The 26,652-nt window shown below is 42.2% G+C and overlaps 1 protein-coding gene across 3 annotated transcripts in view; it reads left to right on the top strand.

Moving 5' to 3' along the window:
* LOC311265202 (band 4.1-like protein 1) overlaps window positions 1-24,805 on the top strand; it is a 47,739-nt gene extending 22,934 nt beyond the window's left edge. Inside the window, exons 4-23 of one of the 3 annotated variants that reach the window (XM_084366599.1) lie at window positions 2,609-2,713; window positions 4,009-4,051; window positions 4,179-4,254; window positions 6,710-6,928; window positions 7,048-7,135; window positions 7,223-7,375; window positions 8,516-8,613; window positions 9,951-10,126; window positions 10,662-10,918; window positions 12,013-12,051; window positions 13,221-13,250; window positions 14,659-14,814; window positions 17,732-17,782; window positions 18,111-18,506; window positions 20,650-20,871; window positions 20,981-21,040; window positions 21,239-21,328; window positions 21,458-21,538; window positions 22,168-22,284; window positions 22,401-24,805. In XM_084366599.1, coding sequence (XP_084222725.1) covers window positions 2,609-2,713; window positions 4,009-4,051; window positions 4,179-4,254; window positions 6,710-6,928; window positions 7,048-7,135; window positions 7,223-7,375; window positions 8,516-8,613; window positions 9,951-10,126; window positions 10,662-10,918; window positions 12,013-12,051; window positions 13,221-13,250; window positions 14,659-14,814; window positions 17,732-17,782; window positions 18,111-18,506; window positions 20,650-20,871; window positions 20,981-21,040; window positions 21,239-21,328; window positions 21,458-21,538; window positions 22,168-22,284; window positions 22,401-22,406 — 2,463 coding nt within the window. In that variant the 3' untranslated portion in view covers window positions 22,407-24,805. The remainder of the gene's footprint in view (window positions 1-2,608; window positions 2,714-4,008; window positions 4,052-4,178; window positions 4,255-6,709; window positions 6,929-7,047; window positions 7,136-7,222; window positions 7,376-8,515; window positions 8,614-9,950; window positions 10,127-10,661; window positions 10,919-12,012; window positions 12,052-13,220; window positions 13,251-14,658; window positions 14,815-17,731; window positions 17,783-18,110; window positions 18,507-20,649; window positions 20,872-20,980; window positions 21,041-21,238; window positions 21,329-21,457; window positions 21,539-22,167; window positions 22,285-22,400) is intronic. The other 2 variants (XM_084366600.1, XM_084366601.1) reach the window with 2 other exon arrangements.
* Window positions 24,806-26,652: the final 1,847 nt, after the last annotated feature.

Raw genomic sequence — 26,652 nt, 5'->3', positions numbered from 1 at the left:
AAACTGCCCCCGCAGAGAAAACTCCCAGCTCCATAAATGTTTGGTTCATGAGATTGTGTGGTTAACAAGTTTAAACCAGATGAAAGATTCATGATACTTAGACCCAGCTGGGCTTCCTTTGAACGAACTTAAAAGACGATAAAATCAATTTATCTACAGTAGATTCTGCATATTTTCTTTCCTTTTTTTAGCACCCAGTGAAAATGTTCCCCTGCAGCATCACTCGCTGCTTCCTCTGCAGACCTGAGCCTCTGAAGGTACAAATGAGCTCAGTCTCTTGCCCAAGGGAACTTCAGTACATACAGTATACTTGCCAAGACAGGAGCACAACCTGTCTGGTTGACACTGTTTGACAGCTTGTTGATAATGTGCTTAAAGCTACAGATGATTTTGGATAATAAACTGCCAGGGAACACGAACATAATAGCTTTATCCCCACGGGTCATGAACCAAACATGAACGAGTCATTAAAGCTTTTTATAAGATTGCTCTGGAGCCAGATAAAATCTAACTCTGAGTATTAAAGTTTTAATGTTTATCGCAATAACATGCGCCTCCACGGCTGCTTTGAATGTAATGCTGCTTAATGTATCCAGTGTGAAGTACACAACTCTAATGTTTACTTCAGCTAAGATGTGCTTAGAAAAGTGTCATGACTGTGAAATCAAGAAAAAAGAGAGATTTCTGAGCCAATGTCTGTTTTATTAAAGGGGCATTCCACATATTGATCACACATAGCTCTGTTTAAGTCATACTTCAAAGTCTGTGTGGCCTGGTAATGCCAGTGGGCTTCACTCAGCTTGGGTTTTGAGGCAGGATTATAACTCTATTTATTATTATTTATTTTTTTATTGACCATATGTGAGCACATTGTAAGGTGACGTGAAAAATGAGGCCCTCCTCCTCTCTCTCGGTTGCCTATATGAGGCTGTGGATGATTTGTTTACGTTGTTAATGCTGCTGGACTTTGTATTTCTTTGTGAAAGACTCGGGTCGTTAGTTTACGTTAGTGGACTCCATTCCTAAACTAACGACCCGCTTCCAGCACAACACAGAAATTCTGCAGAGCCCCTTTTGATTTAAGTAGATATCGTAGCATTTCTGTTGCTATTGCGTCAGATTATAGAAGCTACGCAAACACGTCTTCACAGTTTCTCTCTAGTTATTTGAGTCCATCCTTCCTCTTGCATTCTTTAAAGTGACTAAGTTCACTGGATTTACTTTCTCCTCAGCCAGCCATTAACCCCTTCACACATAGACACACTCTCAGTGTCCCCCCTCATCTTGTTTGCATGGGTGAGGCGCTCGGCTAAATGGATTTCTAGGATTACACCAAATGGCTGCTAATACAATCAGCCCAACAGAACTAGTTACAGAAATGTGATTGGAGCCAATTGGAGCGACAACGAAATCTCATCAGCAGCTCCTGAATAGGTTGCCATGCTTGGGGGCCCACCTTAGGTGTGTGTTGCAATTTCATTTTGTTGGAAAATCGAATATAAGAAATATAAAAATAAACTCTCTGACTGCAGCCTCTGCCTGTTAATCAGCAGTGGTCTGTCACTCCTTTGCTCATGGCAGCCTCAGTGCAGCGGGTCGTGTGTTGTTAATTTTGTGATTTGGAGACAGATCACTTTATTATGGTTAGTTAGTTAGACATCCTTTAATTTTTAAGAGGTGTGCAGACTGTGCTGAACAAAGCTTTGTGGTGGCCTTGTAGCATCCAGAGACAGAGGAAGTGAGAGGGCACACACGCACACACAGAAGAGACCCATTACTTCTGTTTCCATGGTAACAGCTGCTTGGTTGCTTTTCCGCCATTGGAGCCAGGTTTCCCTAGGAGATGAATCTGGCGTGTGTGTCCGTGTGTGTGTGTCTGTGTCTGTGGGTGTGTCTGTGCATTTGTGTGTGTGGAAATAGCTTTTTTGCCAAGGCCGTCTGTGCAACCCACAGAGCCCTTGTTCTCAGCCCTGAAGGACTGGATAGAAAATAGGTGTGGTCTTTGAAACGCCACTGAGGCGAAAGGCAAATGCTCCCCTTATATAGTCATAGAGAGAGTAGCTCCTCCTCCTCCTCAGCAGGAGACGGGGAGCATCTCTCAGACCACACTCAGGGTGGATTATTGTGTCCCTGATCATTTTTGTCTCCTTAGTATAAGATATGAATAAACAAAAGACATCATTGTTGAGTTAAATAGTATCCAGATATTATTTCACTTGATAACCACAGAATTCCAGAATAAATACACATAGTGCTGATAGTGAAGATAAAAACACACAATGTGGGGAGAGAAAGAAAAGATTCAACTCACCACTTAGCGAGCAGATGCATCTTTATTAAATTACATTTTGCACGTGGTCCTCTTCTTTGTCTATTATACTGTATGTGACGCTCATACAACCTGAACCTGCACAATGTCACCTGCCCACTCGCTGTGTGTTCTTATGTTTATATGCATGTTGTGTGTGTGTGTGTGTGTGTGTGTGTGTGTGTGTGTGTGTGTGTGTGTGTGTGTGTGTGTGTGTGTGTGTGTGTGTGTGTGTGTGTGTGTGTGTGTGTGTGTGTGTGTGTGTGTGTGTGTGTGTGTTTGTGTTTGTGTTTGTCACAGAAATTTGCCAGGGGCCAGACCCTGCTGGACATGGTGTGTGGCCATCTGAACCTGCTGGAGAGGGACTACTTTGGCCTGACTTTCCAGGACACGGACAACTCCAAGGTCAGACACACACAAACACAGACACAAATGCCTGATTACTTTTTGTTCTTTTGACTGCCTCTATCTCTATTATTAAGATTTCCCACTTAGGGACATTACATATGGATTAATTCATTCTAAGATCTGTGACTGAACCTCTTGATTCACACTCTCATTTATACAGCGCGCAATAAAGCATTTATTATGAATATAGGAACCATCAGAATTCTAATCTGTGGTTTACTGGATAGTATTCATATTATGATTGTCATTGTTATTATTAATAACAGGCCTATTTTGGGGTAATTTAGGTCGTCGAGCTTTATAAGCAAAATACATTCAGAATGATGACGACCTGCTTTTAAGGGGAAACACATTATGCTCATTTTCAGATTCATCATTTTATTTTGGGTTACTGCTAGAATAGGTTTACAGGCTTTTTAGGTTTTTATTGCGTTTTCTCATACTGTCCAGTGCTGCAGCACTGTATTCTGCCTGTCTGAAACGCTGTTTTAGCTCCTGTCTCTTTAAGGCCATCCTCCCAAATACCCAGTCTGCTCTGATTGGTCCACTGACAACAGCAAAGCAGCTGTGCTAAATCAATTCTTATGTGTCAAACTAGCCTCTAGGCATAAATTACGCAAGTGTGTGACTCTATAACGTAGTGATGTCACTAAGTCACTGAGTTAAAGGTGGGACTACTGACGAGGCGTTCAGGAGCAGTGTCTTCTGTGGGAGAGAGGAGCTTCTGTTGGTGTGAACTTTCAAGACCTTTTACATGTACAGGAACTTATATAACAAACTGAAGGAAAGAAAAAAAAAAGGCATAATATCTCCTTTAATGGATTATTAAGATTTTGTCATTGATTTTAGACCAAATGTCAATCACCCTTCCAGCCAGCCAGCCAGCTGTTTTTCCAGGTGTTATAAAGCAGTGAGTCCCTGGTTGCCCTTTTAACTGTGCTTAGGCACTTACAGCCTGAGTGTGGGGTACATGGCCTTTAACCTTTTAAAATGTGATTAGACAGCATGGCCTTTTAAAAATGGTGCACAGGGTCTACAGTGCACCTTGAAAGCTCTAGTGACATTAAGCAGAGGAAGCGGATTCAACTGGCATTTATATCCCCAATATTGATGCTTTCAGTGTTTATAGAAGCCTTTATCTATTCTCTAGTATCATGAATATATTTCAACCAGGGAATAAATTTAAAAAAAGGGAAGAGCAGCACTTTAAAGGAATCTTAAAAATGTGAGGGTGGAGGATTTTGCAGAGGTTGAATTTCTCAAAGGCAATTGTCTCTTTCTCTCCTTATCAGAATTGGTTGGATCCCTCCAAAGAGATTAAGAAGCAAATACGGGGTGAGTGCAGTAGACACACACCCACACACGCACACATACACACACACACACAGTCCAACAAATTCAAACAGAATTTTAATGAATAGCAGTCATTTGCAAAACAACCTTGCCGGTGGTTTGTCCACAGTTGGTTCGTGGATTCTTGGATTTTCTGTTAAGTTCTACCCTCCAGACCCGTCTGTGCTCATCGAAGACATCACCAGGTAGGTCTGAATACAACAACTTTTGAACTTGTATTTAAAAAAAACCCCTGACTTGTTTTGGTTGACTGAAGCTAATATGTTGAGTTGTAATGAGGACGTTATAGAAGGAACAGAACAGCTAGAGAGAGTAGACAATGCAGTCAGTTTAACACACTTAAATAAATCACCAACTTTTGTAGTCTTTGGAAGATTTTTATAAAAGTGTGAAAACCAATTTAATGACAGAGTGATCATAAATCAGAAATTAATGAGATTTAACAAACACACTAACTTTACCTATTTAGTCTAAAAAGATCCTGTGTTTTTGTATTTCCATTTACTTCGAAAGGAAATCATGGTTTGAGTTAAAGGTGCACTGTGGAAGCATATCACCAGAGCAACCGCTTACTGCTGCTCACTGTAGCTGCCATTAGCTAGTTAGCTCAGTTAGCCATGCAGCCAGCAGTTCGGACTGGGTAGTAGTTAATGTACTTGAAACCTTGATCTCTTCCGAAACCTAACCAAGCAGTTTTTGTGCCTTAACCTGACCAAAGTACGACCATTTCACAAGAATAACCACGTAACGTACGGAAGGTAAATACTCAATCACCAGTGACGGATCAACATAGGAAGTACTGGACACACTATTGTGACAAAACATTATTTATGTTGAACAAAACAAAAGAAAACAAACAATGAGATAAAAGCTTTCATAAAAAGAGTCAAGTGTGAGTGTATGTGAATGACTGAGCATAGAGATATTGTGAGACACTTTGTATAGGAAGTGCTGTATCGCTCCTGATGAGCATACCAGCCTCTGCCTTCACTGTATGAATGAGTGTGTGAGTGGGTGAATGTGACAAGCTTTGTAAAGCACATTGAGTGGTCGGTAGACTAGAAAAGCACTGTATAGATACACGTCCATTCAAAACACTGTCATTTATCTAGCAATGAGACGTACAAGAGTAAAAGAAGAAAGAGCAAAATATCTAATAGTCAGTCCAGCAATAAATTAGCAACATATCAGCCTCAGACAGACAAGTTAATATAATGGTGGTTAATATAATCTTGGTTAGCGGTCTGCTGTAGAAAAACACATGACCAAACAACAAGAACAACACAGCCATGAAGAAAGAACATCTGTTGGTACTGCTCCAACACTCTCTTTGGGGAGTAGATAAAAGATGCTTGTCAAGGTTTGCTTCGTCACATTTCTTCCAAGATGTAACGCTGTTAGAATTAAACTGCTGTGCCAGCAACACAACGTCCAACTGAGACCAACCGCTGGTGGCAGAACAAGCTCTGATTTTTAGGACACGTCTGTTATGTTGCATGACTGTCTTTGTTCTTGTCCATATGGGCCGGGCACGATCTCGTCGAGCACAATTAAATTACTAAGTGAAAATTCATCAACATTTGAATCACTTTCTACTGAAACTGTAGTCTCTGTGAAAACTGTTTATTTTTATTATTATTATTTTGCCGTTTTCACCACGACAACTCATTTTATGCTGAAAATACAATCAACGGTTGACAGGGAGGTCTGTGGATCATATTAACTACCTGGAAAATTGTTTTTCTGGGAAGACATGTTGAGTTTTTTTAATTGAATTTCCACCACAATTCTGTTGGACTGGCGCTGGAATTTCTCAGTGAATACAATCTGAAAACCTCAACAAGTATTAGGAGAAAGTGAAAAAAGAAAATCCTTTTCGGTAATTTGAGTGAGCTGTCCAGCTGCGTTCTGTTACATTTTTTTGTTGGCTGGACAAAATAAATAAATAGACAATGGCCAAGTGAGAAGAATTTAATCTTTTGTAAATGTTCGCACAGAAGTGAGTCTGCAGTCAAGCTGGCCTAAAATGAAAATTCAGTCATTATTGAGTCACCCCCATGCTGATGAAAAGAAAGGTTGATTGTTGTATTCCCGAATCATTTCACAGCAAAACAGCTTATTGATTTCAAAAGACATTAATAATGCTATTTTTTTTAGCTGCACAGCTAAAAGTGTTAGCACACACCCTTTCCAAAGTAGGTGCACAAGCTCGTCTGTGCATCGAGGGCTAACCCTAACCCTATCCTTTATCAATAGTGTGCTAACACACAATGACAGTGCCAACGATCTGATGTTCAGCAGGTTCAATATTTAGCCCGTTCATCATCCTAGTTAAGTGGGTTAGCATGCTATCATTTGCTAATTAGCACTAACCACATACAGTACTACAACTGAGGCTGAATGTCATAAGTTCTGCAGGAACGTGTTCATACACCAGTCGAAAAGGAACAGTAGTTTGGTGGGGCGCTAAATGAAAGGGGGTTTACCAAAGTCATTCTCTGAGTACCATAATCTATCCAATAGTTGTTGAGATATTTCAGTCTGGACCAATGTGGTGGACATGCATACACATGGACATTGCTGTCTCCAGAGCCTTGAAGTGAAGTGTCAGCAGCATTTCCACCTCCTGTGTCTCTTCAGGTACTACCTGTGCCTGCAGCTGAGGGACGACATCCTGTCCGGTCGTCTGCCCTGCTCATTCGTCACTCACGCCCTTCTGGGCTCCTACACCGTCCAGGCCGAACTGGGAGACTACGAGCCGGAGGAACACGGCCCCGACTACGTCAGCGACTTCCGCTTCGCGCCCAACCAGACACGTGAGCTGGAGGAGAGAGTGATGGAGCTGCACCATAACTATAGGTCAGAGAAAATATGACTCCGCTAATTAAATTGAATGCCATGAGGATAATGAGAAATGCTGGTATTGTTGATTTGTGGGATGAATATGAAAGAAGCGATGAATCTTGTGTGGCATTTAGGGGAATGAGTCCTGCAGATGCCGAGGTGAACTTTCTAGAAAATGCCAAGAAGCTCTCGATGTATGGCGTGGACCTGCATCACGCTAAGGTACACAGATAAAACTTAAGTGCTCACTGACTTTTTATCAGTCAAAACACTTTTGTCAGAAGTTTGGTGATGCTCTTTGTTCATCAGGACTCAGAAGGAATCGACATAATGCTCGGCGTGAGCGCCAACGGTCTGCTCATCTACCGAGACCGCCTACGGATCAATCGATTCGCCTGGCCAAAAATCCTCAAGATCTCCTATAAGAGAAGCAACTTCTACATCAAGATTCGCCCAGGAGAGGTAAATAAAAATGATCTTGTCTGTTGCACCTTGCCTGACTGTAGAGTTCACTGCGCAATTATTGCATGCACAATCCCCCTAGAACAGCTCACTCCGGTAGAGCAGATGCAAGTGGAATAAAGGATGATTTGGTAAAGAGCCAACTCCACATTTCTATTTCATGGTTTCACAGTTGTTAAAATTACATCATTGTCTCTCTTGACACGTTCCGGGCAGCATAAATAGCCATTTCATGGTTTGATAAAAGTGTTACTTCTGTGATTTATCTGCAGCGCGCCATGTGACAAGTGACGAGGAGGATTTTTTTTTTTCCAGACGGTATTTATAGCCCTCACAGATACAGTTCTTAAAGATTAGGCTGATAGGTCATGTTTTCATTCTCCTCCTCCTCCCCTCTTCCTCCTCTACGGTGACTTTAAAGTGATTAGCCAGTCGTGAGGATTTGCACTTTCATCAAGGATTTCACTTGCAAATGTTTGAGCCACATTATGTGTGCTCTGATTTTATACTTCCAAAAATGTGTTATGATTTGCTGTTTTTTTACTTCATTCTTTGGCCTGCGGGGCATGTGCAGTGTGTTTTATATCCACTGTTAAACTGACACTGACATCTTCACAGTGAACAGCGAGTCCACTCGGTGCATCTGCTTTGTTCTGCACATCTATCCTCTTAAGTCAGCCGTCACTTCAAATTTGCCTGGAGGGTCGTCATTGTGTTTTAAAGCTCTTTTAGTTTAAACTGTCCCCACAGATGTTTTTGTGCGTGGAACAAAAGTTGGCTTTGTCTCGTGAATGGACCATCTTAATGTTTAAAGACCTGTTATATTGCTAATAACATATTGATCTGAGAGCGTCTTTTTCTGTTCACGCCGCTGAACATTTGATGGAGCGAGCGCAAGAACGTCTAATTTGTGGGTTGGTTAGAGATGGAAAATCTACCTGACGTGGCAGCAGGAGACACAGGAATATATCTCCAAACAGAAAAACAACATTGATTTTTCCATTGCTGCGGAGTAAACACAATTTACCCTGCCACCTTCCCGCCATCTTTCCCCTCACTCGCTCCCCTCACTCTCCTTTTCTTCTTCCTCCTCCTCCTCCTCCTCCTCCTCCTCCTCCACTCCTTCCCCTCACCGCTCAGTACGAACAGTTTGAGAGCACCATAGGCTTCAAGCTGCCCAACCATCGGGCCTCAAAGCGATTGTGGAAGGTCTGCATTGAGCACCACACCTTCTTCAGGTAGGACCGATTCACAGACCGACACACGTTTTCTGTCCCTGCATGAAAGTGTTAACACATCGCACAGTGTAGCGCTCACTCATAATGCAGCTGTGGCGATTTCTTCACTATTAACGCTAACACTTTTCCCTCACGGGTCCAGTTCTGTGCAATTTCCTCGAGAGGAAGCGATTAAACATCGTTAAACACATATGGCACTGGGTTGTAGTCGAGGGTAAGGTAAAGTGCTTTTCAATGTACTGTAAGTAAGTGCAAGTGCCTATCAATTTAACAAGCTGATAGCTGTTGGAACAAATGGATGCAGACTAGCCTTTACATAAAGGTTCCTGAAGAGGAGAATATCATTGGCTAATAATTATAGGGAAAATGGAGACTTGTACATCTGTAATTCATTAATTTCAATTAACACCTATAAGCTATAGCCCCTTTTAGTCACACTTACATACAGCCCTTGTACTCAGTTGAAAACTCTGCAAAGACTAGAGCTGTGAATCTTCACTAGCCTCAAGATTTGATTCGATTATGATTCAGCTGTCAAATGATCCTAAAACACAACGATTGTCGATGCATCTGATGCCTCTCACTGTGAGGCATCATCAATGTTCTGTATTACTGCACATGGCTTCTTTCTCATCATTTAATACAAGTAGAAAGATAAATCTGACTTCCCTTTTTATTTTTTTAGTTTACGAAACTGCTCCTGATCTCTGCCTCCCTCCGACATATCTCCTAACATGAGTAACGTTAGCCTAATGTCTGCACACAGTACAAAAGCATGAGTGCAACAGTGCGATGTAACTTTGTAGGCCAGCCGAGAAATCCACAAAAGTTTTCCAATAATAACTGATTATTGTTAGTTTAATAAAAAGCGCTGGAGTCTTGGCTGGCAGCCTCACAGTGAGGACAAGACGTGAGGAGACTTCAGAGGTGATGGTTGTGGGATTTGGCTGTTGTTGTCTCGGGACACAACCAGACTGGCTGTTTTCCCCTATTTCCAGTCTTTGTGCGACGTGAAGCTAACCAGCTGGTGGTAGTTTCATAATTACTGCACAGACATGAAAGTGACATCTTTTGTCATCTAACTCTTGCCAAGAAAGCAAATAGCATATTTTCCAAAATGTCAAACTAAAATATCTCAGCTGTTCTTTCAAGGGAATCCCAAATCCCCAACTAAAAAACTGAAAAAAACAAAAACTCTACTCTCCTTATTTTCCCTCAATCATACACGCTGTAGTTTTCAGGAAATTAGGGACCAGTAAAATGCAGCTTTGTGTTAAGTGAAAGATGTTAACGTGGGGGATTTGTGGTAGATTGACACAATCTGAACTCTCCTGCAGGTTGGTTTCCCCGGAGCCGCCTCCCAAGGGCTTCCTAGTGATTGGCTCCAAGTTCCGCTACAGCGGGCGGACCCAAGCCCAGACCAGACAGGCCAGCGCTCTGATTGACAGGCCTGCCCCACAGTTCGATAGGTCCGTTAGCAAGAGGTACCTGCTGCCCCGCAGCATCGATGGAGGTAAGAATCTCGACTATTGACCCTTTTTACAGCAGCCATTTTGACTTGCCAAAGCAGGAAAAGCACCTGTGTGACCAAAAACGTTAACAAGGGCTCCATTCCATTAAGTGTCCCAATAAGTCATCAGTGAGCGAGCATGCACATTACCAGAGCCCCACTACTAGCTCGTCTGAATGGAGTGCAGTTGATCATTTTCCTGCTTCAACAAGTCAAAATGTCTGCCATGCAAAGGGTCTATTCCACTCTCCACACTGATGTTTACTCTTATTTCCTGGATTGGCAATAAAAGGGCCAAAAAACCTGGCTCCAGGTTTCGAAAATGGATTAATTGATGGATAGAAAAACATACATGAAAACACACTTTTAAAGGGAGTACCTACTGACAGCCTTCTGTTGTCAGAGCCTGAAATTCCTTTCCAAAAACAGAAATGAAGGCAGTTCTTAATGTGCGATTTCATTTTGGAGCAGAGCCCAGTGATATATCTGACACCCGAGTCCAGGTGGTTGATGTTTTCCTCTCTTCATACTTCACCAGCCTCAGCCCTGGGCGACAGCATGGACCAGCTGTCGCAGCGAAGCTCCAGTGAGCGCACACAGTTCATGTCCAGAGAAGACCTGGACCAAGAGGGCAGTCTGGACCTGGAGCACGAACAGTACCACTATCAGGACCAGGATCAGGACCAGTACACAGATCAGGAGCTGGAGCAGCATGAGCTTCAGGACCAAGATCCATTTCAGAGGCAGACTCAGGGTGCCAACATGTCAACGCCCACCAAGACTCTGGAGCTTAAGGTACAAGATGAGAGGATAGGACACTGTTCAAATACACAGAAATCTGCCTTAAAACAAGAAGCAAATACTTTTACGGTCACTGAGCCACAGCCAGTTAATTAAAGGGATAATGTCTAAAATGTCCGCATGAAAATGTCAAAAACAACTAGATCTATATTATAATTTTGTTGAGTTTTGTACTTGCATTAAATTGGCAATCTGTTTAATTTACACTCAAAACAAATAGGGGGCAGCACCTCACTAGAATAACTGTTACCTGCTGGTAGCTGTAGCTGCCATCAGCTACTTTGCTCAGTTAGCCTGAAGCTAGCGCTCCTGACTGGGAGCTCGGGGCACCAGGGGAGTGTTTGGACGGGCCAGGACTAGCTGGTTAGCATGCTAACTTCAGTAAACATCTCTGCAACTCAGTAATCAGATGTCACACTGTCAAAACTCTTATTTCTTCACACTGTGTTGACAATAGTTAATATTGGATGTTTCTATTGTGAATAAACATGACTACACATAACCTGAATAAAACTTAACGTTACCTTTTCCATGAACATTTCTACCATCAGCAGCAGTGGTCGTTTAACAATGAAGACTACAACTCCCCTGATCCCACACAACTCGACAATGTTATCAAACTCACCTGATAAATGAAATGTTTCCTTTCAAGTGTGAAAACTTTTTTTGTGAAATTTTGTGAAAAGTACAACAAAACATAAAAAAGAAGCTCTTTTGGCTCGTTTGAACAAATCCACAGCAGCTGTCGCTCCCCAAGTCGCAAAAATCCCTCAACTTCTAACTAACACTCTTCATCCTTCGCCCTCACATTCCTTTTCATTCAAGACTGTCGTCACCGCCCCTACTTCTTCTCTGTTTGGCCTAATTTCCTCTTTCTTCTGCTCCTCTTTAGACTTGTAAGACTTCTCAGTATGACTCCTCTTTTCTCTCCTCCTAAAAGACTCTAACGGGATAGTTTGCTGCAGATGTTATTCTTTCTTTCTTACCCAGCATCCTGCCTCTAACAGTTCTTCTCTTCTCCCTGCTGTAATGTTAACACACTTTGCTGACCTCTGCTCTCTTCTCTCTGACCCCGTCCTCTCCTGCAGGGTGAGGAGGCAGGCTCGCCTAGTGACTCAAAACCAGAGGTATTTTGGCCTTGGACCTTAGTGTCTCTCTATGTGGTTTTGGTTGTTGTAGTCATGCACCCATACTCTGTGTTTGTTAAACACAACTTATCCTTTTTTGATTGTTTGTCTCTGGAGGGAATGTTATTTTTTCATGTCACGACTTCCTGGATTCTACTGAGTATTATCCATGGAAACTGCATGAATCGATCTACAGATGAATGGACACAAAATGTCTGATAAACAGGCCTTTTCTTTTCGTGTTGCGTGTCCGCCCCGCTGGAAAATAGTTTCCGTGGAAATTCATATTAGGTTTTCTATCCACTGTGATTTCAAGCGTAGCACTCCAGTGGAAGAAGCTTTCCAGCTTTTTTTTTTTCAATCGTCAACACATGTTCGCACTTGTGCTTCTTTAACAGTGTCCCTGTGTGAAATTAGAGGGATTGATTGTTTTTAGCAGGATAAACAGATGGCCCTCGAGCACTGTTGGTAATTCAGTGAATCGGTTGCTCCCCAGACGACAAATCTCCTGGTGCCGCGGCTGAGATGCGTCGAAATATCAGCAATTTATTTAATTATTAATTATTTTTAGATTATTTTCATGCCACAGCCTTTCTAGATTTACTTGTACAGATGCACACATTAATATCACTTTCTTATTCATCTGGTTCAAGTGATTCCAGTCTCGTATTATTCCTGTGTACGTTTGTGTGGAAGTGTTATTAACTACTGCAGGAAATGGTGGCGTTGCATTAGCCACTAAACGGTCTGTTCATTTGTGGTTTTGTAATGCCTTCTCACCAAACCTTTGGATGAAGAAGTATGGGAATAATCCCCCTCTCCAAGCACTTCTGTTCAGTCAATACGAGAGTGCATTAATTATCAATTGGCCAACGCTGAAATGGATTGTCCCTGTCTTCTTGGCAGAACATTAAACGGCTTAACAGCTCTTAGTCTGAAGCCCCGATGGTGTCAACTGTTTCTGTTTGTCTGTCTGTCCGTCCGGCCGCCTGCCTTTTTGACTCACCTGCAGCACTTTACCTCTTTGTCTCTGCACGCATCTGTTCTCCGACCCTCCCTCCCTCCCCTCCAACCACTCCAACCCTCCAACCCTCAACCTCCTGCTTTGCTCAAAACCCTTCACTTCATGTCACTTGCCCCACCTCGGGCTCCCTCGTCTGTCGGACAAGGATCTGGCCACCCCTCGGCCCAAACAGGAGGTACTGCCTGTCCTCTCTATTTGGCATGTGCTGTGTGTGACCCTCATCAGGCGTGCTGTGATTTCTTATTCGTAACTGTGACTGTCACTTACTGTTAGAGCAGCAGCGGCAGCAGTGGAGTTCATGTTGAAACATTCAGGTTGTTTATTCGTGTGTTTTGTCTGGCGCACCACTTTCTTTGATGCAATATCATAGTTTTGCATGTCAGGTTTATATTTTCTGAACTCTTTACTCAGTTAGTGTGTTTTTTTTGTTTCACGTCTCGACTCACAAATAATTACAGTGTCAAGGAGTCTGACACTTTGCTCTTCATCTTCCAAAGACTGTTAGGTTCTCACTCGGGCAGAGTTCAAATGGTTATTTATTATACAGTTCTGACGGTTCACCCCAAAATCACAACAACTTATTTCTCCTCTTTTTTTTGGTGTGAGTTGCTGAGTTTTGTAGATATTGGCTAACATTACAGCTTAGCTAGGGAGGACGCCATTAATGTTTAAATTCTATCACAAGCATGAGTCCCTCGTCCATGAGTAGATACATGCTTCCTGATACTGTATAGAGAAAATAGTTCCTACTTGAAACTGCTGACAACAAGGTCTGACCCCCTGATTTTGAGTAGCCAGGTCTAGAAAAAGACATTGTTGGTGAGTCTCCTTTTTAAGGAGACGTTTTATGCTCAGTTTTAGGTTCATAATTTTATTTTAGGTTACTAATAGAATAGAATTACATGCTTTAATGCTCAAAAACACATCAGCGTTCTCATACTGTCCAGTGCTGCAGCTCTGTATTCCCCCTCTGTCTGAAACACTCTGTTTAAGCTCCTGGGACTACTGACGAGGCGTTTCAGGAGCAGCGTTTTCTGTGGGAGAGAGGAGCTTCTCTCGGTGCTGACTTTTACATGCACAAGAACCAATATAAAAACTCATAAAAGGTCTCCTTTAAGCACCACGAGCAGGGTGCCATGTAGTTCTGTTATATTCAAGATAAGGCCGATATCTCTAAAACTCTGCGATTCACACCAGAACTATCTAGAAGGATAAACAGCACTTCAGGTAAGAGGAACAATCTGTAGTCTTGATTTTGGGGCTGACCTGTCCCCTTAAACCTACAGACCTTCAACTGAATGTCTTTTTGTCTACAAGGCTGCAAGGTAATAGAAAAAAATGTCTATAAAAACTCATGAACTCTGTATGCAATGATAAGGTCTGTATGTATTTCTGGTCATCATGCAGCATTTAGTTCATCCTTCAGCAAAGACAGGAAAAACAAACAGAAAACACACAATCACACACCACACCCTCATCGGAGCAGTTAGAGAATTATCTACAAATGAGTGTAACTAGAATGTAAAAACTTCAGATCATGTTAATTTGTGTCCCTGGTGTGACTGTGTCCACTGTGTAAGCAGCAGTTCCTGGATAAGCCAGAAGATGTTATACAAAAGCACCAGGCCAGCATCAACGAGCTGAAGAGGGCTTTGAGGCAGCCGAACAGCAAGATGGCCCAGAGGGAGAAACGCCTCTCCTCAGTGACTCCTCCTGGAGGAACCCCCGAGCGCAAACAAGTAAGAACGACACCCCATTCCCAAGTTACTTAATACAATTAGTCTCTATGTGTAATGATTTTCTATAAATGTTGTTTTGGTCAACCTTTCCCCAATCTATCTACTCCTTTGATTCCATAGAGCCAAATCTCAGAAAATCACAACAAACATCTTAAAATCTTTGCACAGTCGTAGGTCTGTAGGTCCCCCAGTTAATCACTGTGTTTATTCCTCTACAGTAATTAATTGGGGTATCAATGGCATCACAAATGGTAGCGCAGTGTATCTAGCTAGGCTAATGCAACTGTCTACTCTATGTCAACATAGGCGACCGGTGAGACCAAATTGATTGACAAGCAGGATGCTTATGAAGGAGCGCTGGACTCTAAACTGGATAAGAGTAAGACCTCCTCTGTGGGTAGAGGCACGTTCTCTGTGACGCCCTGGACTGAAGCGAATGTGAACACTTGTCAAACACCCAGGGACTCTTTAAAAACTAGACCTGGAACATCTCCCAAACAGGAAACGGACTTTAAAAAAACAGGACAAACTGATATGAACCCGATGGATGAAATGGTAGCAACTAATGGGCATCATGATTCTGTATTAGGGAGGAATGTCTTTCAAGAAAATGGATATGGATCTCCACCTGACAAACAGAGGAGTGCGATGATCAGCAGAGATGTGAGGCATTGTCAGTATGAGCCTCATCGAGAGAGACCGAAGACCTTTGAAACTCCGGCGGCTGTCGATTCTCTCCCACAGGGCAACGGTGCTAGACGTGAGAGTGACGCGATGCATTGTGAGAAAATTGAAGACAGGAGCCCTACAGGAGCGAAAGATTACAGCAAGACAGGGAACTCGCACTCAGAGGTTGCCAAAATAGTGCCTCTCAAGCCACAGCGATCAAAGAAGTCTTTGAATAAAGAGAACAAAGGTGTAAACCCTCAAACTCAAAGCCAGTATGATAGAGGCATCTTCGCTGCGACGGGGGACGTACATATGACAAAATCAAAAGATGGATCCTGTGAGGCAGGAAGGAGAGGGGATGATAATACTCTGGCGCAGTCTGCCACAGATGCTGTCAAGGAAAATGCAGGTGCCGCCAGATACCACGATGAAGCCGTGACGTCGTATCAGCAGCAGAGTCTACATCAGCAGATCAAGAAGGAGCTGGCAGCAGGACAAAGTCCCTGGACGCGAGGAGGCATGACACATGAAGATCATTTTCAAAACTCAGAGTTCAAAGAGAGTCTCCTCTCAAGCTCCAGATTTCCGACGGCTCCCCCTCGAACTCTCCCTCTGAAGACGCAGTGGTCCCGAGACAGACAGAGCAACACGGATAACAGCCACGTCCACCACAGGACGCCCGGCCAAGAAACAGCCAAGAGGAAGCAAGCGGTAAACCATCTGCCCCCCTAACCTGTTTGTCCATCATCGGAAAGTAAAGCATTGCATGAGCTTCAGGCGATGTCGATCTTGTTTTCACCATCAAAAAAAACCCCTCCCCCCAAAAAAATCACACACACATCTTCAGAACTCATGTGGCTGTGTATGAGAAAGCAAAAGTTCACGTTCCTCAGCATCGCATCATTGGCCCAGAGGGCTTTTTGCTTTCCTCCTCCGCAAAAGCTTGACATCTGCTTGGCCATTTCAGAACGCTGCGGGCCTTTAAGCAAAGATCACAATGCTTAAGCTTCAGGCGTCCCCTTATTTACCCCCACCTAAACTTTGTCACGTTAACACCTGGGTCTCTCCTTCCAACATCCTCACGGGATAAAGGTGGCTGCTGTTGCAAGGAGCCCAAGACCTTTCCACCATTTTTCTTTGAAACCTCTTATTCACATAATTTAGATCCTTTTCGTAAATGGCTGAGAAGGGCATTTGATCCAAATGTTCTGCCTTGGCACCTCTGTAGCAATAGCAGAAAATGAAAAAGGCGATTAGATGTAATCACAGGCTGCAGAGCTGCCAACCCTCTTCAGGGCTCAGGCATTCATATGCTGCATTTACGAATATGAATACCTCGTTCCTGCAAGGGGTTCTGAAAAGTCTAACCTCTCAGTGCATGGCATTTCTAGAGCACTTGCAGTCATTTTAATGATGTCAGCGTGTGAAATATATCCTTTGTGCATGCTTCAGACGGTAGCCTTTAGCTTTACAGACTCTGGGAATTCTCTGATGTGTTTATTGTGCAAGTTTAACATGAGCCCTGGAGTCTGGGGGATACACTTTGTAAGATATATCGCACTGAGCTCCACCCAGTCTGAAAACAACTCGTTTAAAAAGTGTAAGTACAGAGACCATATTCACAAGATGGCCGTTTTCCCCTGACACCACGCTCAATTTTGTTCTGCTGTGTTGCCAGGTTACATGTCGAATATACGTCAGAAATCTGAAAAATCGATATCATTTCACTGCCTTACAATTGATCAGCAACTAAAATGATGATGCCTAGTGAAAAAAGTAAAACAACATATTTGATAATATCAAGTATGTTGTTTTACATTGAAATATGGCCACTTGTATTAAATATTCATCATCTCTTCCTTTGCTGATCAATCGGGAATCGTTGAAATGAAAACAAACTGTCAGATTCCCAACGTTTATACGATTTGCGATCTAGAACACAGCAGCGTAGCATTATCCCAGCATTTGAGGTTCCCCGCCCTGAGCGTGATGTCAGAGGAAAATGGCCACCATGTGAATATGATCTATTGAAAACGTGGTTCTTCAAAATCTGACAGACTCTTCTTTAATCAGCCATGAGTTGTGCTGCAGACAGAACGTTCCTGCTCTTTTTCTGATACAATTTAAGCACACGTTAGCTACATATTGTAGAGATGTATCACAGTTTGTTGTTGTAATTTCTATACACTCACTCGTGCTCTAGTTGTTTTATATTAACGTTTTCTTGCTGTTTGTTTTTCTTCTATAGGAGACACCTCCCACACCTGCTATTCATGAGGAGCCTTTCAACGAAGCTTTAGTGAGTCTCTCTTCTCTCAGCTCCACACGTCTCTTTACTGCTTTCCTCCTATTTTTGGAAATAAGTTGTTCAACACATTGTCTTCAAGATGTTCTCATTAGCATGTTTGTGTTAATTTGCAAAATGTGGAAATGATGATGCTGTTCTGGATTCATTAAAAGGCCGTCTTTAGTACTGCTAATATTTCCCAATAGCTTAATCTGATTTATAATGTTTTCTGCTGCTGTTACAGATTTTATTCATATCTGTATTTATTGGAAAACAGACTTACATGTCCAATTCTGATCAATGATTTAACTGATTTAATGTTCTGTATCTTTCTCTGCAGATGGAACCGTGGGAGAGACGCCTGGGCTCCGTCTCAGAGGACGACCAGGACCACGAGATCCTGTACTTGAAGGAAACCCACCTGGGCATCGAGCGCAAATGTTCCAGCATCACGGTCAGCTCTACGTCCAGCTTGGAGGCCGAAGTAGATTTCACCGTCCTCACGGACCTGCACACGGGGATGGAGGAGTTCTCCCGGGGCATGTCAGAGCTGGGAGACAGGGATCTGTCCCCTGACGGGGGTCTGTGCTTTGGCATCGACTTGCTCCAGCATCAGGGCCCCTCTGAACCGCCTCCTCCATTAGTGTCCGCGCCTCTTTCCAGAGGAGCCAGCAGCAGCCCTCCAGCCAAACACATCCAGTCTGAAGAAGTCCGACCAGAGGTCAAACATGGGCAGGTACTGTTTCCATGTGTGTGGAGAACTTTCTCCTTTAGTTTGATTAGTTCATAGGTTCAGCGTTATAAGTACTTTTCTATTTTTAGCCACCTGAAAATATGCATATATGCAAGTGTTTCACACCCATATCTGAGTTTTAAAAGGTGCTATATATGACATTCAGCAATATCTAGCGTTTGCAGTGCTCGCAGAACAAGTATATAATATTAGTAATTAGTTGAGTGTCATGCCTACTGCAGCCAGTCACTAATGAAAACAGACATGGAGATTATGAAGCATCAAAGTGTAGAAAAGTCAGCTCTGAGTACAGTTGGAGCCCTGTAGCAGCTTGTAGCTCAAATGCACGGATGCCATTACTCCACATTACCCAGTGACTGTCACAATTAGCTAAATTTTGAGGAGCCAAATGCAAAACTAAAAGTCAAAAAATCAAATAATTCAAACAAAAGGCAGGCAGAAAGTCAGGCAACAAAACAGGAGCAATCCACAAGCAAAAAAACAAACTGAGTACAAATAAAAAGCAAATACAGACCAGAATACCAAGAGGACACAGACAGCAAATGCAGGAAAACGCAACAGGAAGACGGCACCAAGAAACGCAGCAGACGAACCAACAAAGAGTGAGGGGAAAACACAGACTTGAACACATTGAGGTGAATGAGACGTAGGTGTACACAGAAAAAGAGCAGGAACAGACAAACACAGGAAGTGGAAAGTGAAACATGACACACAAGGATAAATCTACCGAGCACCAACCGGGATTTCAGTGTTGTTTTTTATTTGCTGATATTCAACATCCAACACGTCTTTTCATCGAGATAAAATGTGTTTACAACATCAACGTGTCACAACGCAAAAAGTTGTGATCATCTTAATAATTTGTTCATTTGTAGGTTAGAAGAGAGACATCGATCACTTTTAAGCTATTCATGTTAAGCTATTCATTCATGTATTCACGGCTTTCATGTTTCAAATGGAGTGTCGTAAACACAGAGTTATAGAGGCTGTGAGAAGCCTCCAGGACATCATAAGTCATCATCATGAGTCCTTTATACATAAAAGTAAAATAAGAAACTGGTGGGGCAAAGTGCACAAGCGAGAGTGAGTGTGTGTGGCTGTTGTGGTGAAACAGAGTGGCCAGTAGAGTGGTTGATGGTTCAATTCCTTACTCCTGCAGTGAAATTTGTTATTCCAGGATTTACTGTAAAGACGTGTTTTATCTTATACAATGTGCAAAGAGTCCATCGTTGGTTTTCACATTTCTTAGTTGACAGCCAGTATTCACGCTGAATAACTGTCTAAATACGAACGTTCAAACAACAAAAAATGTTTACTTTTGAACCATTTCCGAACGTCTTTCCACTCGTGACCTCAGGCGTTTTTTTTTTAAGCATTTTTTTCAATGAAAAAATGCTCACTGGGTAACTTTGTTTGCTGCTTTATATTGTCCTAAACCTCATATAGAACCTTTAACTAGAAGCACATGGGAAATATATTCAGCAAGTGTTTGAGCAAAACAACATGAAGTGGGACTGGATCTCCATCCTCCTCCACCACCATATCCACTTCTGAGTGTTACCCAATCTTTTAACAAAGTGCGACTGAAGGCCACCCAAAACGAGCTGTTAATAAGATCGTGAAAGTTTTGTTTTCTAGCTCGAGTTTGCCTGCGCAGAAGCTGGTCAGTGGTAACGTCAATGAAACATAAAAATAGATCATTTCCACTGTGGTTCAAATGAAAACAAAAAATGATGGTGCGATCACACCCGAAGTGTTTGTCACAGATTTTAATGTGTTTGTCTAGTGTTGTCAAAAAGCTGTACAATATAAAGGGATTAATAATTGTCTGCAATAAAACATTCTGACAGCATTCGAATGCTCCAAGTCATGAAGAAAGACTCTTAATGCTTGTTTTTCTTTCCTCTTTTATCTTGTTTCTAATATAAAATATCTCTAAATCACTGAGCTCAAAGCACATTATCCATCAGACGCTTCAATAAATGCCTTCGTTGTCAGAAAAGTGTTTTTAACTTACATCAGTTAAAGCCGTTTTCCCATTGATGTCAAGTAAAACAGATGTTGAGGCTCATCTGTCGCACGTGTAAGAGCTTAAACTTCTTCCTTCCTTTCTTCCTCACTTCAGCCTGTGGTCCCCAAAAAACCAAAGAGGTCAGTGCCAGTGTCATCGTCGATGGACAGAGATCATTCGCACAGAGAAGCCGGTCGCGTCTCTGCCGTCACCCCGCTGAGCCGGGAGGCCAGTGATGTCATGCCCACACCCACAGTGAGGAAGACGGACGTGAGGACGGAGACTCAGCCGAACGGGTCGGAGGTCACCACGACCATCGTGGAGTTCACAGACCAGGTTAATTATATTATTCCAGTGAGAAATATTATGGCTAAAAAATAATAATTGGTACAAAAACCGCTTGATTGTGTTTGAAAAGTCCCCTAATTGAATTTGTCTTTTTCAGGATCATGGTTTAACTGGCCTGGGTGAAGTTTCTTACTCTACGAGACAGAGTGTTTCCCCTGTGAGTACAAACAGAAGGACCTGTCCAATTTTAACTCAACCTGCAGCACACTCCGTCCGGCTCTCCTGGGTTTAAACCTACTTACAAAAGACAGGGGTTTATGAAAATGAGCCTGACTGTCTGTAATGATTTGGAAACATTGAATGTGTGTGTGATCACAGTGTTTGCCTCGTGCTTACAGCTGTTCTGCTCCCTCAGGTGCACATGGGCAGTCTTGGAAGGGAGGCGTCAGGGTCGCCCATCCTCGTCACTGAAAACGTTACCTCGGCAACCACTCATGTCACCAAGGTAGAGAAGCAGAAGCAGAACTTAACAAGAGCTTATGATTTCAGGCCTCTAATCTCTTCTGTCTAAATCGAGTTAAATATGGACTCTGCTTCTGAAGGCTATTAAAAGAAAAGCCACTCTGTGTTGCAGACGGTGAAAGGAGGCTACTCAGAGACGAGGATCGAGAAGAGAATCATAATCACAGGAGATGATGATGTAGACCAGGAACAGGTGAGACCAAATGAACTATGTGCAGGGTCGTTACAGGCTGCTGGAAACACGGGAAACCTTTATAAGCTGTATTTTATGGAAGCACTCAGTTTTAACAATTGTAGCCAATGAAATATACAAAGAAAATCATCTGTTCTTTGTAAGCAGGGCTGCAACTAATTATTATATCATTATGGGCTAATCTGTCAGTAATTTTTTAGATTTACTATAGATTAGAAATATCCATTTGCAGGCATAAAAAAACTTCTTGTGTAGAAAAATCTGTCTTTCTGGAGTTTAATTTGTGTTACATTGAATTTCATGATAACACTGAAAAGGACCTTTGGATACTGGACTGGTATTCAGTCATGATCCATAAAACGACAAAAATCTTTTGAAAAGTGAAGCATAGGCGAAGCATGTTTGTCTAAATCCTCATCATAAAATCTCATCACACAATTCCTTAGAAAGCTGCATTTCAGTGAGATAAACGGGACTTGTTTTTAGACTAATTTCACGTGCTCCATTGGTGGATTTTCTTTTACTTATTACAAGCTAGTAACACCTTGTATTCATGTTTGTGTACTTATTTCCCAAAAGTGGCATTTTTGTTAGTGCCTGTGTTAATGTGATTCATCCTTTCCTTGCAGGCTCTGGCTATTGCAATACAGGAAGCCAAGCAGCAGCATCCTGACATGCAGGTGACCAAGGCGGTTGTTGTCAGGGAAACAGAGTCATCCACTGAGGATCGACACGGTGCATCAGAGGTATGGGGGGCCATTTTAACTCCAAATAATAATATCTGGCTGAGACTTTAGCCTCACAACCCTCCCATTGAGCACCAGGGATTAAAGGTTGACTATCTTTTCTTTCTCTCCTGCAGTCCTGATTTCCTGAGACGAGAGTGCCCCCCTTTGGACCAGAAGTGTCAGTGCCCTAGTATCTGAAATTGCCACCCACGATCCCGACTGATAGACTACTGCCAGTGGTGCTCAAATGGAGCCTCTTGTGCACATTCACACAACAAAAAAAGACTCCTTTTAAAGTCTTTTGTTTTAGTTTCATCCAAGCATTTCATCATTTAAATCAGTCACGTCCAGCAAGTTGGTTTGGTCCTTGATCGGTCGACAGTATGCCACCAGAAGTCCAAACATCTGGAGCAATTAAAGAGATAATCCAACTAAATTCCCTGTAAACCTCTCAGGGCCTCCACATTCAAAACACTTGCTTAAGTATTCCTCAAAGGTCAAAGGGAGTTAGTGCAGAAGGGGTTTGTTTAGATGATCTGTGCACTCACTCACACTGTGGAATAATCCAAAGTCATGCTGACAGTTTCATTTTTTGGAATATGAGACAAAAGATGTTCACGCGCATATGTCTTCTACATGTCTGTCCTGCTGTACTGAATAACAAGATGTTATCAGATCCCTGCTGTGTGTGTGCTGAAATAATCCTCTTGTGTGTTAAAAGAATCCATTACACGTAGCTCCAGTACTGTAAGAGTCCATAGAAGCAGGCTTTAGTGAGAGCAGAGGGAATCCTACTTTTAGTTTAAACCTTTGCATAGCCATAGTCAACACACTGACCGATGAGAATGCACTGAGGAGAAAGCGTCATGTAGGTCCTCTGGAGTTATACATCCACTTGTGGGAGCTAGTCCGATCACTGCACTTCCCTCTCCGTCTCTACCTTAAAGATTTTACTTCTGTAAAATGTATGCTACCATGATGTGCGAGTGACACGTATGAGGAAGGATACGATTTGAGTTGCTGCATCACGATGGACTTTGATTGGACTTTCTGAGAACTTCTGTGTGTGTGCGTGTGGATATTAGGTGCTTTTAATACACACAGTGTACCTGTTGTATTTATTCAAATGGTGGCGATTGTAGTTTCTGAGCATGCTAATGTTTCAGAATGAGCCCAGTTTCTCTTCTTTTTTAGATATGCTTTCAGAATCCAGCTGGATAGAAAACCACTTTGTGTAGTAAGTCCTATAGAGTAGGCTCACACCCTTGTTCAAGTCACAGAACGGGCTGCCGCATCAGTAAAACTAGTATTTGAGATAATGTTTGCATGATAATTTCTTGCATTATTGAATTGTAATTGAGTAATATGGATATTACCTTATAAGAAAGATGGATATCCAGGACCAAGGAACAGTGAAAAATCACTAAGATGTAAAGGCCGAATTATTCTCAATCTTAAATCTCTTATCTGAAATGTAAAAAAAAAGGAAATTAAGCTTCCTGACAGGAAATTAAGAATATTCATCAGGAAAAGTGGGGAATTTAATTTATATAATCATTAATTCAAGATCCAATGTCACAACAATGGCTACAGTTTCCTCCTTCAGCTACAACCTTTGAACAGCTCTGTCTCATTTCTACAGAAAAATGTTTAAGGGCCACTGAAAAAAAATGAATAGAGTTCTGGCTTCTTTTTTCTCAGCACTCTGATTTATTCATTTTTTTTGTCTTTAATTCTGAGATTAAAGTAGTAAGGAAAGAAGTCAGAACGCAAGATATTTTTTTACACTCGCCCTGATCCTCTCCCGTACATTTCAAGCTGCTGGTGCTGTTCAATACATCCCACATCTTACATTAGTCTGCCTAAAATTTAATTTCCCCGTGAAGAAACATGAGGCAGGCCTTTCACCTTCCCCCGGTGTTTAATGTACAACCCATTTTCTTCCATCTCTCAACAAAGCCTGCAGAATTATGCTGCAGAGCCCTTCCAATACTCTCTCGAGCAAAGTACAGTGTTATAACTAAAACCCACATTAGGAGCAGCATCTTTGAACTTAGTAGTTTTGTGTGATTTGGTACATGAATGTTAGAGGGATGCCATAGACGTGTAGTTTGGCAGTCGAATTGTACAAACTCTGATTTTGTATGAAATAACTTTATATGAACAAGCCACTTTTAATTACAGAAGTGCCGGAAAGTCAAATGCATGAACTTGACATGGCAAGGTTTCCCTTTAATGACTGTGTTTTTGACATGACCTGCATAATTTGTGTCTCCTCGCAAATGTCATATTTTATACACAAATGGAAGCACACGCAGCTGCAAATTCATTCGATTGAGAAAAACAATGTCTAAAAACTGTCATGTCAGGTTTATGAAGGGGTGGTAAAGAGGTACAATTTTGGCTTTCAGACACTAAACTTTACTGTCAACGTTCACGTGTAGTGTAATTCCCGTTGTGTTTCCAAAATCCTTTAAAGTGATGGTTAGTCATGGATGTGGGTGTCAAACTGGACGATGGAGAAAAAAAAAAAAAATAATGCAGCCATGCATACCTTGTAGTGTATCTTTGGTGCCGTTTGGTGGATTGTGAAGATGTGAAGTAGTTAATGACCATGGGCTTGAGGTACACTAGGGGGGACAGCAGTTACCTAAAAGAAGCAGCAGAAATCCTCCCTGACATTCTTCACTAAGGGGGCAGAATTGTCCAAGTCATCCTTGGATCAACGTTTGAGGTCAATCTTCCCTTCCTCTGTCCAGAAGAGGCCTGCCCATGGACGTCTGACAAGTAATAACCAGACTGTGATTAATCGCAGACGTTTGGCCCGTGGCTGAGACACCTGGTGCTCAAGCCTGATTGGACGACCTCTGGTTGACCCTTAAACCTGGCCCTCTCCTCTCTGTACAGCGCCCTCCTCCTCCTCCTCCTCCTCCAACAGCAGCTTCATCTCTTCTGCTCTCCATTGCTTGGTGCTGTGTCTTTGTTGTACATTGTACTTGCATTCCTTCCAAATGAATAAAGAAGAGAGAAAAAAAAAAGATTTGAAGGGAATCTCTTCCATATATCTTTGTTTGTCTCAATCACACCTGGTATGTTGCGTTCTGTTTGTCCTCACCGCCCAACAATAAGGTGCAGCTACTGTATGATTTTTCAATCATGAAATAATAATGCAGTATAAAAGAAGATTTGAAGTTTTACATATCTATACTTGTGTTTCTTTCTGAAGATGATTTTTTGCTTAACTACTGTCAGAAAAAAAGCCTCTAGGAAATTATTGTAGTGCAAAAGCTATATAATCTGTAGTTAGTGTGGTAAAACTCAGACATGGCTTCCTCGTAACTGATGTAAGACACAGCCCAGTCTTTCCAGAGGCACGACTGCTAAGTCTTATAGCTCATAATCAGACTGACACAGCGCATGAAATTTAAAAAAAAAAAGAATCAGCATTGTGTTTTCCTCCCTGTGAGGGTGGTGAGTGTAAACAGATCCAAACAAATTTGAAGGGGGCAACAAATACAAGCACTGCAGATATTGATTGCACTTAAGAGCATCTGTTGTCAAAATATTGATCAGGAGCATCAGTGGAAAGGTGCTGCTCTTTCTCTCTCGTGTGATTTGAAGGTTTTGGGACACGGAGTGACAATGAAATAAACAGAAATAACTTTAAACAACAAAAAGGCTTATTGATTAACATTTACTTCTTGAATTGCCAAGTGAGGTCCTAACCTCCAACTGAAAGGAATACTGCAGCAGTCTTGTGGAGAGAAATGCGCTGAAACACAACTTGTTCGTTAAATTCTGCACTAGTTTACGCACTTATTCCACCCAATACTGTGAATGTTTTAAAGGTCCAGTGTGCAGGATTTAGTGGCATCTAGTGGTGACTATGCAGATTGCATCCAACTGTAAGCACCTTGTCTCACCCTCCACCCTACGGTGGCCGCTATAAACATGAAAGGCCTTCTCTAGGGTCAGTGTTTGGTTTGTCCATTCTGGGCTACTGTAGTGATGAAATGTAGATAAGTACATTTACTCAAGTACCTTATTTAAGTGCAATTTTGAGGTCCTTGTACTTTACTTGAGTGTTTCCATTTTCTGATACTTCCACTCCACTACATTTTGGGGGCACATTTCACAATCTGTTCAGCTACAACTGTTGCTACTTTCTTAAATGTGAGCTCTTTGCCAGATTAATAAAACTGGGATGGTTCATTCTTGACTCTGGAAAAAAAACAAAAAAACTTTGACAATAAAACTCTTACCTCGAGGTCCACTCTCTAGCTTTTTCCAGTCCAAACTCCCCCTGCTAAGTAAGACCGGGGAAGCTTTACTTCAAATATGAGACATGATCTCTTGGCCTCTCCTGACAGCGAAGGAAGAAATGAG

The sequence above is a fragment of the Pagrus pagrus genome, assembly GCF_965226575.1.
Source record: "Pagrus pagrus genome assembly, chromosome: 11".
Classification (NCBI taxonomy): Eukaryota; Metazoa; Chordata; class Actinopteri; order Spariformes; family Sparidae; genus Pagrus; species Pagrus pagrus.
This window is presented reverse-complemented; position numbering and strand designations above follow the sequence as displayed.